A 12721-nucleotide genomic window follows, 5' to 3' on the forward strand; every position below is an offset into this window, starting at 1 on the left:
TGTGGGGATTATTTGACCGCACTTGAGACGCGCCGGTCAGCACGGGTTTGCGATTGCAGAGGGCACGGACGTGGGAGGACAGTATCGTACAACAACGGACTGCGCTGCCCCTCCCTTCGCTCCGCAGCAGCCTTTAGCACCCGGCCTACGCATGACGGTCACCCATACCGAGCACTATCTGGGTTCAGCTCTGCTCGTCGACCCCACTGGCTCGGGGGATGTACACGGAGGTCATCTGGCGTATGGCAAGGGTGACGCCGTCATCGGGAGAGAAGCCCATTAAGTGAGATAGAATGGGTGTCTGGTGTCCTCTGGGGTTGCTAGACGCGACGATTGTGATCGTAGAGGAGCGGCGGCGATTGTAAACTTAGACCAACGAAGAAGAGAAGCTCGTGTAAACGCACGTAAATGATGAAAAGCTGATATGATTTGCATAATTATTGATAATGATTTAGTTTGTTGTCCTTCCCCGCACCTCCGATTAGCACGGTTGGCTACGTACGGTGCGAAAGAAGTTCAACATTCATGTATACGACAGTGAACTTCGATTGCGCTGTGAACAGCGAGGGGTGTGCGTGCCCGTGCCGCCCATGGGAATGTTAACAATGGTGAACGTGCAGAAGCAGTGCTGTGTTTTAGACATGGATACCGCCTGCCAGGTGGGAACGACGTTGCAATGCGTAATCCCAATTGCAAAAATTCGCGGTGTAAATATTTGAATTTGTCAAATTTGGACCATGGCCCCGGGACTGAATGGGCCTACTCTTGAAAATGACGTCATGGGGTCGTGAATGCCCCCTGTGAAGCAGGCGGCACGTAGTCGCATTTTGTGCTTAATTCACCCGCCAGTAATAACCAGGACGGCCTGCCGGATTCTAACCACCAACCTCTCTTCTGGTCCATGTCACCGCTCCTAAAATGGCCCTGAAGCTTTGAATCAAAGTGCAGGAAGTTCAATGTTATGGGCTGCTGACTTCACAAAATCATCAATCTCAAACAAATTAAATTTTACTTAGCTGGGTGCGCATCAGACTAATCTTTGCGGTGATGACATGGTCCACGCAGCAGTGTGTTCGCCGCTTGTCGCAGAGGTCAATGGTTGGAATCAAACAGGCCACCCTGGTTATTAGTGAGGGTGTATCCACCCTAAAATGTGGTGGCGAGATGTTGCTGTGAGGCCTGTGCTGACCGAGGCTGTGCAACCTGTGCTGAATAGAACTGTTAAGCCTCGGGGCGCTGCGGTGGCGATATGTTAACTCCCTCGCGCCTGGTATGCAGGAGGTTGTGGGTACGATCCTGACCCTGACGCCTGTATATTTGGTGTTTGCATGTCCTCCCTGTGGTCGCGTTGATTTTTATTATTATTAATATCTTGTGGGGTCTCTCCATGCCGCCGTGCGGTGTCAATGCTCGGTGCGCGAGTTCTGGACGGACACCCTCGCACATCGCGACAGGCGCCGGTGTGAGTTTGGCGGTCTCACCGGGCTTAGCCCAGGGCTGTTGGTGCAACGAGTAGCTGGGTCCTCCCTGGCTCGCCATGGCCTTCAGAGCAGCCACCTGCTCACACACACGCACCTCTGATTAGCACGGTTGGCTACGTACTGTGCGAAAGGTGTTCAACGTACATGTGTACAAACTGCAGAGAACACGCAGGGCAGCACCAGGGCCTCCAAACTTAAGTACAGCGTTTCACTTCTGCTTCTCAAATCTAGAAACACGACAATATATGGTGCACGGCTTTAGCGAGCTGCCAGAGGGGTGTGGTTCACATACTGACTGGACTTGCAATCCAGATTCCACCATCCCGGCGTGCCAATGAGGCACGGGGTTCTCAAACTCTCCCCCCCTCCCCCCTGTCCACTCAGCTGTATAAACGGGTATGCGGCAGTTCGTCGATGCTCGGCAGGTCGCGTGTTGGCGAGGTAAAGTGTGGGTAACCTCCCACCTCTTCCAACACGTATGGCCAGCGTGGAAGAGCAGGCCAAGCACCGGCTCGAGGGACTCTCTAGCGCTGCCTCCCGTGGAGGCCCTTCCTCCAGCAGTGGTATGAGCAAGCAGTTGCCGTACTGGGGGTCTGTATTATTATTTTTTCACGTAAGTTTATTGACACAGTGCGGCTAGGTTTGCACCCATCAGTGGATGATTTACTCCATCGCCACTGCAGTGCGGTGCTGGTGATGTGGACAGCGAGGAGGAGAAAGCGAAACACACAACAATCCACGCTTAGACACAAGGGCAGTGTGGCAGAGCATCACAAGAGAGACAAACAAAGCCGGACCGAAATAAGAACGTTTTAAGAAACGAGTCCATCAACCTATGGTCTCGTGACCCCATCATTGACTGGTCCGTGAGCCTAGAGATAGGAGTGAGAGATCTAAAAAAAAGACTTCTAAAACAGCCTCAAAACTTAATATTATAAAGTGCAACTCATTAGTATGTAAATTATATTTACATTTGGCAATAAAAACAGGCGCCTTTGATTTTTGTTTCATTATATTTGACTACAGCGGCGACCCAAACACCAATGACATAGCCGAGTGCTGGTGGCCAGGCACGTAGCCTGTAAACCAGCACTTTGGAGGGCAGCAGCAGTGGCTGGTGGATCACACACAGATGTTGTGAAACTTCCTGCACATGGACGTCAAGCAGGTGCCGTACCCTAGCTTGGTACGGCCATCTGTCCATTGGGTATGGGATAGAGTGTTGCTCCCTTGCGCACGTGGGTTTTCTCCCACATGTAGGGCGCCGCGGTGGCTAGGAGATGTTAACTACCTCGCCTGGTATGCAGGAGGTTTGATCTCGACCATGACGCTTGTAGATTTGGAATTTGCATGCTCTCCCCGTAATCGCGTCGATTTATCTCTGAGACCTCCGGTTTTTCTCTCCGCGTTTACAAACAACACGACGCGTTTACAAACAACATGACGCCTTTAGAAACAACATGACGTGTTTAGAAACAACATGACGTGTTTAGAAACAACATGACGCGTTTAGAAACAACATGACGTGTTTAGAAACAACATGACGCGTTTAGAAACAACATGACGTGTTTAGAAACAACATGACGTGTTTAGAAACAACATGACGCCTTTAGAAACAACATGACGCGTTTAGAAACAACATGACGTGTTTAGAAACAACACGACACGTTTAGAAACAACACGACGCCTTTAGAAACAACATGACGCGTTTAGAAACAACATGACACGTTTAGAAACAACACGACGCCTTTAGAAACAACATGACGTGTTTAGAAACAACATGACGCGTTTAGAAACAACATGACGCCTTTAGAAACAACATGACGTGTTTAGAAACAACGTGACACGTTTAGAAACATGACGTGTTTAGAAACAACATGACGTGTTTAGAAACATCATGACGTGTTTAGAAACAACACGACGTGTTTAGAAACAACATGACGCGTTTAGAAACATCATGACGTGTTTAGAAACAACATGACGCCTTTAGAAACAACACGTGTTTAGAAACAACATGACGCGTTTAGAAACAACACGACGCCTTTAGAAACAACATGACGTGTTTAGAAACAACATGACGTGTTTAGAAACAACATGACACGTTTAGAAACAACATGACACGTTTAGAAACAACATGACACGTTTAGAAACAACATGACGCGTTTAGAAACAACATGACACGTTTAGAAACAACATGACACGTTTAGAAACAACATGACGCGTTTAGAAACAACACGACGCCTTTAGAAACAACATGACGTGTTTAGAAACAACATGACGTGTTTAGAAACAACACGACGTGTTTAGAAACAACATGACGTGTTTAGAAACAACATGACGCGTTTAGAAACAACATGACGTGTTTAGAAACAACATGAGACGTTTAGAAACAACATGACGTGTTTAGAAACAACATGACGCGTTTAGAAACAACATGACGTGTTTAGAAACAACATGACGCGTTTAGAAACAACATGACGCGTTTAGAAACATGAGACGTTTAGAAACAACATGACGTGTTTAGAAACAACATGACGTGTTTAGAAACAACACGTTTAGAAACAACATGACGTGTTTAGAAACAACACGTGTTTAGAAACAACATAACGTGTTTAGAAACAACATGACGTGTTTAGAAACAACACGACGTGTTTAGAAACAACATGACGCGTTTAGAAACAACATGACGTGTTTAGAAACAACATGACGCGTTTAGAAACAACATGACATGTTTAGAAACAACATGACGTGTTTAGAAACAACATGACGTGTTTAGAAACAACGTGACACGTTTAGAAACATGACGTGTTTAGAAACAACATGACGTGTTTAGAAACATCATGACGTGTTTAGAAACAACACGACGTGTTTAGAAACAACATGACGCGTTTAGAAACATCATGACGTGTTTAGAAACAACATGACGCCTTTAGAAACAACACGTGTTTAGAAACAACATGACGCGTTTAGAAACAACACGACGCCTTTAGAAACAACATGACGTGTTTAGAAACAACATGACGTGTTTAGAAACAACATGACACGTTTAGAAACAACATGACACGTTTAGAAACAACATGACACGTTTAGAAACAACATGACGCGTTTAGAAACAACATGACACGTTTAGAAACAACATGACACGTTTAGAAACAACATGACGCGTTTAGAAACAACACGACGCCTTTAGAAACAACATGACGTGTTTAGAAACAACATGACGTGTTTAGAAACAACACGACGTGTTTAGAAACAACATGACGTGTTTAGAAACAACATGACGCGTTTAGAAACAACATGACGTGTTTAGAAACAACATGAGACGTTTAGAAACAACATGACGTGTTTAGAAACAACATGACGCGTTTAGAAACAACATGACGTGTTTAGAAACAACATGACGCGTTTAGAAACAACATGACGCGTTTAGAAACATGAGACGTTTAGAAACAACATGACGTGTTTAGAAACAACATGACGTGTTTAGAAACAACACGTTTAGAAACAACATGACGTGTTTAGAAACAACACGTGTTTAGAAACAACATAACGTGTTTAGAAACAACATGACGTGTTTAGAAACAACACGACGTGTTTAGAAACAACATGACGCGTTTAGAAACAACATGACGTGTTTAGAAACAACATGACGCGTTTAGAAACAACATGACATGTTTAGAAACAACATGACGTGTTTAGAAACAACATGACGCGTTTAGAAACAACATGACGTGTTTAGAAACAACATGACGCGTTTAGAAACAACATGACGTGTTTAGAAACAACATGACGTGTTTAGAAACAACATGACGCGTTTAGAAACAACATGACGTGTTTAGAAACAACATGACGTGTTTAGAAACAACATGACGCGTTTAGAAACAACATGACGTGTTTAGAAACAACATGACGTGTTTAGAAACAACATGACGTGTTTAGAAACAACATGACGTGTTTAGAAACAACATGACGTGTTTAGAAACAACATGACGTGTTTAGAAACATGATGACACGTTTAGAAACAACATGACGCGTTTAGAAACAACATGACGTGTTTAGAAACAACACGTGTTTAGAAACAACATGACGTGTTTAGAAACAACACGTGTTTAGAAACAACATGATGTGTTTAGAAACAACATGACGTGTTTAGAAACAACATGACACGTTTAGAAACAACATGACGCGTTTAGAAACAACATGACGTGTTTAGAAACAACATGACGTGTTTAGAAACAACATGACGTGTTTAGAAACAACATGACGTGTTTAGAAACAACATGACGTGTTTAGAAACAACATGACGTGTTTAGAAACAACATGACGTGTTTAGAAACATCATGACGTGTTTAGAAACAACATGACACGTTTAGAAACAACATGACACGTTTAGAAACAACATGACACGTTTAGAAACAACATGACGCGTTTAGAAACAACATGACACGTTTAGAAACAACATGACGTGTTTAGAAACAACATGACACGTTTAGAAACAACATGACAAGTTTAGAAACAATATGACGTGTTTAGAAACAACACGACGTGTTTAGAAACAACACGACGTGTTTAGAAACAACACGACGTGTTTAGAAACAACACGACGTGTTTAGAAACAACATGACGTGTTTAGAAACAACATGACGTGTTTAGAAACAACATGACGTGTTTAGAAACAACATGACGTGTTTAGAAACATCATGACGTGTTTAGAAACAACGTGACGTGTTTAGAAACAACATGACGTGTTTAGAAACAACATCACGTGTTTAGAAACAACATGACGTGTTTAGAAACAACATGACGCATTTAGAGTATTTGGCCGCAATACATTCCCACGCGATAAGCCACTTCGTTGAGCGATCATTTGTGGCCAGCTATATAACTCAGTGGGCCTTACGTGGTAAAAAAGATAATAAATGCACCTCCGTTTCCAGATTGCGGAGCATTCTTTGATGCAGCTGCATATTTTACGCGCCGTACATCTAAATCCGACTAGAATTGTGACCTCCTAGGGGCACAAATCAAGGTAGTCCACACGAGAGACACCGATGGATCACACAATGGGAATGAAACTCGCAAGTAGCAAGGCTACGAGGTGGCAGTACAGCCACGCGGCGTCTGACCCGAACAAAGAGATGTCGGTGTAATCACAGTCTCGTACACGTGGGTTTTCATCTCAACACTCTGGTTTAATCCCAAATGTACAAAACAGCCAAAACATCCCAAGCAAGAACCTCCTGGAATCTTTTCAAAGAGGGTCCCTCGAGACTCACTCGATTGCTTCCTGAACACAGTTGTTACATAGATTTGGTGACACTGATATTTGCAGTCGCGCGCAAATAACAAGCTACAAGAAAACGCCACACAATCGATAACTCTGTGTGCGGCCTTGAAATGTTAAAATATATAAACGGGCAACATTTCGGGCCGAGGCCCTTCTGTGTCGCGCAAACATCCAGGCGCTAATCAGAGGGGTCGTGAATCCCCGGCTGTGCACGAGCCACTCACCTTGGCTACGAGGTCCTTGAGCGGCCCCACGAGCTGGCTGCTCTGCTGCTGGATGAACTGCTCGCACGTGGCCTTGAGCTGCCGGTCCACGTCTTTCTTCGAGTCCATGAAGTGCTCCTTCACTTCCGGTGTGCCCTAGAAAGGCAAGAATGGGCAGGAGAATCAAGCAAGCGATGCAGCAATCACCTAGGCAATGTGAGAAAGTGTAATCAGTCACAAGGACGCTGTGCGTGCGTACCCTCTTACAGGTAGAATATGTGTATGTATGTAGAACTTCTTTCGCACCGTACGTAGCCAACCATGCTAATCGGAAATTCGGAGGAAGGACAACAATCTAAATACAAAAAGCAGATCTGAAGAAACGAGTTTTCAATCGAGATAATTTAAAAGCGCATAGCTCCAGCGGCTTCCTAATAGTGAAGAGCATTCCAGACGGCCGAAAGGAGCGCATCTGAAAGAGCGTGCTGCGGTGACCATCTTCCCAAAAGCTCTTATCAGTCGATGAAGCCAACATCGTTAAAAAAATATATTATGGGGCAGTGGTGACATGGCCCAGTGGTAGTGCATTCACCGCTTTTTTAAGAGATTTGTAGTTCAAATCCGGCAAGCTCTCCTGGTTATTACTACTGGTGTCGTAAAATACCTCGCTCGGATTGCTTCAAAGATCCTGTGACATAATTTGAAAATAGTAGGCCCACTGCATTCTGGCATCACCATCCAAACTTTCCAAATTAAAAAATTACCTGCAAAAATTACTCAGTTGGAATTACACAAAGCAACATCGCCCCCTACAGTCAAACCACTGCAAACACAGCGCCTTCCTTCGTGAGCATAGCCTTGTGCTATACGAATGCCGCGAATATCAAATGTACTCAACTCTTGTGATGAAACAAACGTTTGTGTGTGTGCGCGTAGATTGCACAAAGCCTTTGTTGCACAAAGCCTTTGTGCAACTCGTTATCACAACAGTGCGTAGAGTCACTCATGTTCACACGGTGGCGATGCAGTAGTGAACAAGGTGAAGTGACCGTGTTTTTCAATCTGGAAGCTGTGATCATATTTACAGTAATAGGTGCTATGGCTGCAGAGATTCGTGGAAAATTGAGTCAGTGCTTGAGAACGCCAACGCATGTGAACTCAACATCAGGGAGTATTCATTTTATACTCACTTTATTTTATTAGGTAAAGCCCACCGAGTAATGTAGCTCTTTTTCAGAAGCGACCTGGCCACAAATGATAGCTCAACGAAGTGGCTTTTGTCATCTCGTGGAAATTTATAGTTGCAGCCAAATACTCTAAATGTGTCTACATGTAGAGGGAAAAAACTGGAGGACCTGGAGAAAAATCCACACGGCCATAGGGAGAGAGACATGCAAACTGCAAATATACAATCTCCAAGTATCTAAAACAGAGGCCTTCCAAGCTAATATAACGATTCATAATGCATTTTTGGGTGAGGTCATGTAATGCTCTGGCTCTCCACCACCTTACCTATCACAAGTTAAACTTAATTTTCACTTCCTGGATCTTGTCTTGATCATGCTCGATATATATTCAAACGAAACGTCCTCATTTCTAAATGTGTTTGTGAGAACTGTTCAGTTTAAACCGATGCGAGGTGAACAACAACAACTGGTGCTTCCAACGCTTGTACACGGAACATCTTTAAAACGTCTACGACGGGTGGTGAGAGGAGGGTTACAGGAAACATTCTGTGGTCTCGCCCGAAAATCAATTACGAATAAGTACATTTCTCATTCGTAACAAGGGTCACGTGAATCTCAGGAGAGCAAGGCAGAATGATACATCTCGGAGCGGGAGACCACCTTTGGCAATGACTCCAACAAATGCACACAGAGTGGAGGAAACGAGGCAGGCCCGAGCTAGAGCCAGGAAGACTTTTGATGAGACGCCACGCTGTGCACCAGTCCCCACGAAGACTTCTTCCCAGACGAGAGGGAACCCATGTGGAGACCCCAAAGGACCCACGGGGGGGTGGGGGGGAGGTGGAGGCTTAAAAGCCTGACGTGTGCAGAGCCACCACGAGCGGTTACAGGGCGACTACAGCACCTAACGTCCCCGTTAGACCTGCCGCCATTCACCAAACCTGTCGGCCGAAGCTTCTTGGCGGGATCAGAGTAGCGTCGAGCGACAACGCATCTCCCGGTGATCCCTGTGATGTCATTCCCTCCTGGCAGCACCCGTCAAGAGGTGGGGGCGCCTAAAACGTGGCCGTAGATCGAGCCGTGGGTTCGTCGCGGCGCCGCACGCAACGGGAGCCGCCTGACGCCGCACGCAACGGGAGCCGCCTGACGCCGCACGACTGTACAATCGGTGGCGCCGTGCTGAGGCCGCGGCGTGCGGGGCTCGACCCGCGGCTGGGCCCTCGGGGTACCTGCAGGATGAACTCCAGGATGGCGTTGTGGCTGTTGAGACGGAAGAGTTTTGAGACGGTGCGAGGGGTCAGCATCTTGTACGCAGCCTCTAGAGGGGACGACAGGACAACGTCGGCGGTCGTGCGCGGTTCCGTCAATGCGGGGCGCCGGCGGCGCCCTCGAGGAATGTCGAAAGGCGGACGGGCGCGATGCGCGTGCACAACAACGCACCCCGTGCACAACAACGCACCACGCGCACAACAACGCACCCCGTGCACAACAACGCACCACGCGCACAACAACGCGCCACATGCACAACAAAGCACCACGTGCACAACAACGCACCACGTGCACAACAACGCGCCACGTGCACAACAAAGCACCACGTGCACAACAACGCACCACGTGCACAACAACGCACCACGTGCACAACAACGCACCACGTGCACAACACGCACGTGCGGCACGGTGGCCGAGTTCAAGCCGAGCGCCCCGCCCCACCTTTGGTCTTGCGCATGTCCAGGGAAACCTCCTTGATGGTGAAGTCCGCGTGGAAGGGGGCGATCTGCTCCCGCAGGATGAGTAGGTGCTTTATGAGGAAGAGCTGCCCGTCTGTCACCGTCTGACGGGCACACAGGACGTGGGGGGCGCAACGGCTTGCAGAGGGGGCGCACGGCTGGCGCACGCTGGCGGAGAGTCGGCGACACGCTACGCCAGTAGGTGCCAACCACTTGACTGCATAGCCGTGCACACGCTCTGTTATGTTACCCCATTCACACACTGCTATGTTACCCCATTCACACACTGCTATGTTACCCCATGCACACACACTGCTATGTTACCCCATGCACACGCTCTGTTATGTTACCCCATGCACACACACTCTGTTATGTTACCCCATGCACACACACTCTGTTATGTTACCCCGTGCACACTCTCTGTTATGTTACCCCATGCACAGACACTCTGTTATGTTACCCCATGCACACACACTGTTAGGTTACCCCATTCACAGACACTCTGTTATGTTACCCCATGCACACACAATCTGTTATGTTACCCCATGCACACACACACTCCGTTAGGTTACCACATTAACACACACTCTGTTAGGTTACCCCATTCACAGACACTGTTATGTTACCCCATGCACACACACTCTGTTATGTTACCCCATGCACACACACTCTGTTATGTTACCCCATTCACAGACACTCTGTTATGTTACCCCATTCACAGACACTCTGTTATGTTACCCCATTCACAGACACTCTGTTATGTTACCCCATGCACACACTGTTAGGTTACCCCATGCACACACACACTCTGTTATGTTACCCCATGCACACACACTCTGTTATGTTACCCCATTCACAGACACTCTGTTATGTTACCCCATTCACAGACACTCTGTTATGTTACTCCATTCACAGACACTCTGTTATGTTACCCCATGCGATGCGGCAAAGCGGAGCGTGCTTTTGCAAGAAGAAAACACGTTTCACGCTGTTTGAACAAAGTTGCTCTGTCGCGTGTACAAGCATTTCATTCGTCACTATATTATTACTCTGACTTCCTGGTTCATAACCCGGCGATGCGTGACGTAGTCTCAAGTGAAATGCATCTCATTGATAAATTAGATTTTTTTAGATAAATGTGGTTGTGAGGATTGTCCTTCAACTCACCGGTAAGCTGCAAGAATAATAACTGGCGCTTTCAGAGGCTTGTACATCACCGTGACAATGTAATTTCTCTGGCTATTTTGGACGGTGGAGGGTTAGACGATGCACAATTGTCAAGGTCATTACATGGCCTAACCCAAACATCCACTGTGAATCATCATTCACAAATCATAGATTCTTACACACAAGGTTCAATGCATGTACCGCAAGTGCAAACATCAATGTATGTACATGCATCGTGACATGTCTGCGGGCGACTGTTTCTCACTCGGTGTCACATGTTCCTTAAGCTCACTTCATAGCAAACATCACAGTTAATTTCTGCAGTGAGAAGTGCTACTATCACGATGACGAGGATATTCAATCTCTTTGGCAAATAAAGGACTGCCCATAGTTCCTCGGTGACGATTTTGAATGCACACGTGTAGGTCTATAGTTTATATATTTTTAAAAAAACCTATTTTTTTTCCACGTAAGGCCCACTGAGCTGTATAGTTCTTTTTCAGAAGCGACCTGGCCGTAAATGATAGCTCAACGAAGCAGTGGCTTATCACGTGGATTCTAAATGTGAAGGGAAACATCGGAGGACCCGGAGAAAAATCCACGCGACCACGGGGAGAGAGACGCCGCAAACTCCAAACATACAGCAGCAGCAGCAGGCGTCAAGGTCGCGAACGAAGCCACGACCTCCTGCATACCGGGCGAGGGAGATAACATCTCCGAGCCACCGACATGAGCGTACGATATTCACTCACCTTCTTCTTGGTGATGGCCTCACTGGCTGAGAGCAGAGACTTGATACAGGCGGAGAGCGCCTCCTGGGACAGGCCCTGGAACACCGGTTTCTGTAAACACCACACCGGGGTCACAAGCGGGGTCACACACGCACACACAGCAACTACATTCGCATCACATTGTACACATAAAGCACATGTACACACAGCAAACACACTCGCAGCACGTACACACAGCACACCCAAGGCACCTACTACACACGTGGCACACGCAAACAGCACATGCACAGCACACACACCCAGCGCACACACATAGCACCCACACATAGCACCCACACACACAGCAACTACATCCACATTACATAATACACACAAAGCACACATACACAACGCGAATCTCACTCGCGGCACAAACACGCAAGCACACGCAAACAGGACAGGACACACGCACAGTGCACACACATTAAAAACATCATGTCTCATCCACCCACTCACTCACTCTCCTACCTATTCATTAACTCACCCGTCCATTAACCCATCCACCCACTCACTCATGCATTAACAAATCTACCCAGTCACTCAATCCCTCCCACTCACAAGCTCACCCACCCGTTAACTCATCCCACCCGCTCAATCACGTGGGTTTTCCCACACGCTTGCTGTGACCTCACCTCCATGCAGCGGTGGAGCTTGGAGAGGCAGAGGAGAGTCCTCCGCACCGTGGGGAACCACATGCCATGGAGGTCGGCTGGGGACACAGGGACTGAGGTCTTCAGCACAGATCCCCCTGCACTCAGTCAACACACAGAGGCAGAGACGCACACACACGCATGCGTTGAGAGTGAAATGCATCGTGAGGCTATGTGTTTCTCTGTGAGTTTTAAGAGTCTCTGCCCGAGTAGATGGATCTGTGTGATTCTATGGGTCTCTGTGAGTCT

At 47.0% G+C, this 12721-nt stretch overlaps 2 protein-coding genes across 3 annotated transcripts in view; one reads left to right on the forward strand and one right to left on the reverse strand.

Annotated features, from left to right (window-relative positions):
- LOC116954553 (uncharacterized) overlaps positions 1 to 11464 on the forward strand; it is a 44565-nt gene extending 33101 nt beyond the window's left edge. The window contains exon 10 of the mRNA XM_076052384.1: positions 9191 to 11464. Within this exon, the coding sequence (XP_075908499.1) occupies positions 9191 to 9217 (27 nt within the window). The 3' untranslated portion in view covers positions 9218 to 11464. The remainder of the gene's footprint in view (positions 1 to 9190) is intronic.
- The window catches only part of COG3 (component of oligomeric golgi complex 3), a 36832-nt gene that overhangs the window by 3555 nt on the left and 20556 nt on the right, over positions 1 to 12721 (reverse strand). For both annotated transcript variants that reach the window (XM_076052386.1, XM_032975145.2), the window contains exons 15-20: positions 12455 to 12570; positions 11805 to 11894; positions 9869 to 9989; positions 9388 to 9476; positions 6993 to 7127; positions 1482 to 1557 (exon numbers count right to left, since the gene is read on the reverse strand). In XM_076052386.1, the coding sequence (XP_075908501.1) occupies positions 1482 to 1557; positions 6993 to 7127; positions 9388 to 9476; positions 9869 to 9989; positions 11805 to 11894; positions 12455 to 12570 (627 nt within the window). The remainder of the gene's footprint in view (positions 1 to 1481; positions 1558 to 6992; positions 7128 to 9387; positions 9477 to 9868; positions 9990 to 11804; positions 11895 to 12454; positions 12571 to 12721) is intronic.

This window comes from Petromyzon marinus, chromosome 55, assembly GCF_048934315.1.
Source record: "Petromyzon marinus isolate PM22_M1 ecotype Great Lakes invasive population chromosome 55, UKy_Petmar_22M1.pri1.0, whole genome shotgun sequence".
Lineage (NCBI taxonomy): Eukaryota > Metazoa > Chordata > Hyperoartia > Petromyzontiformes > Petromyzontidae > Petromyzon > Petromyzon marinus.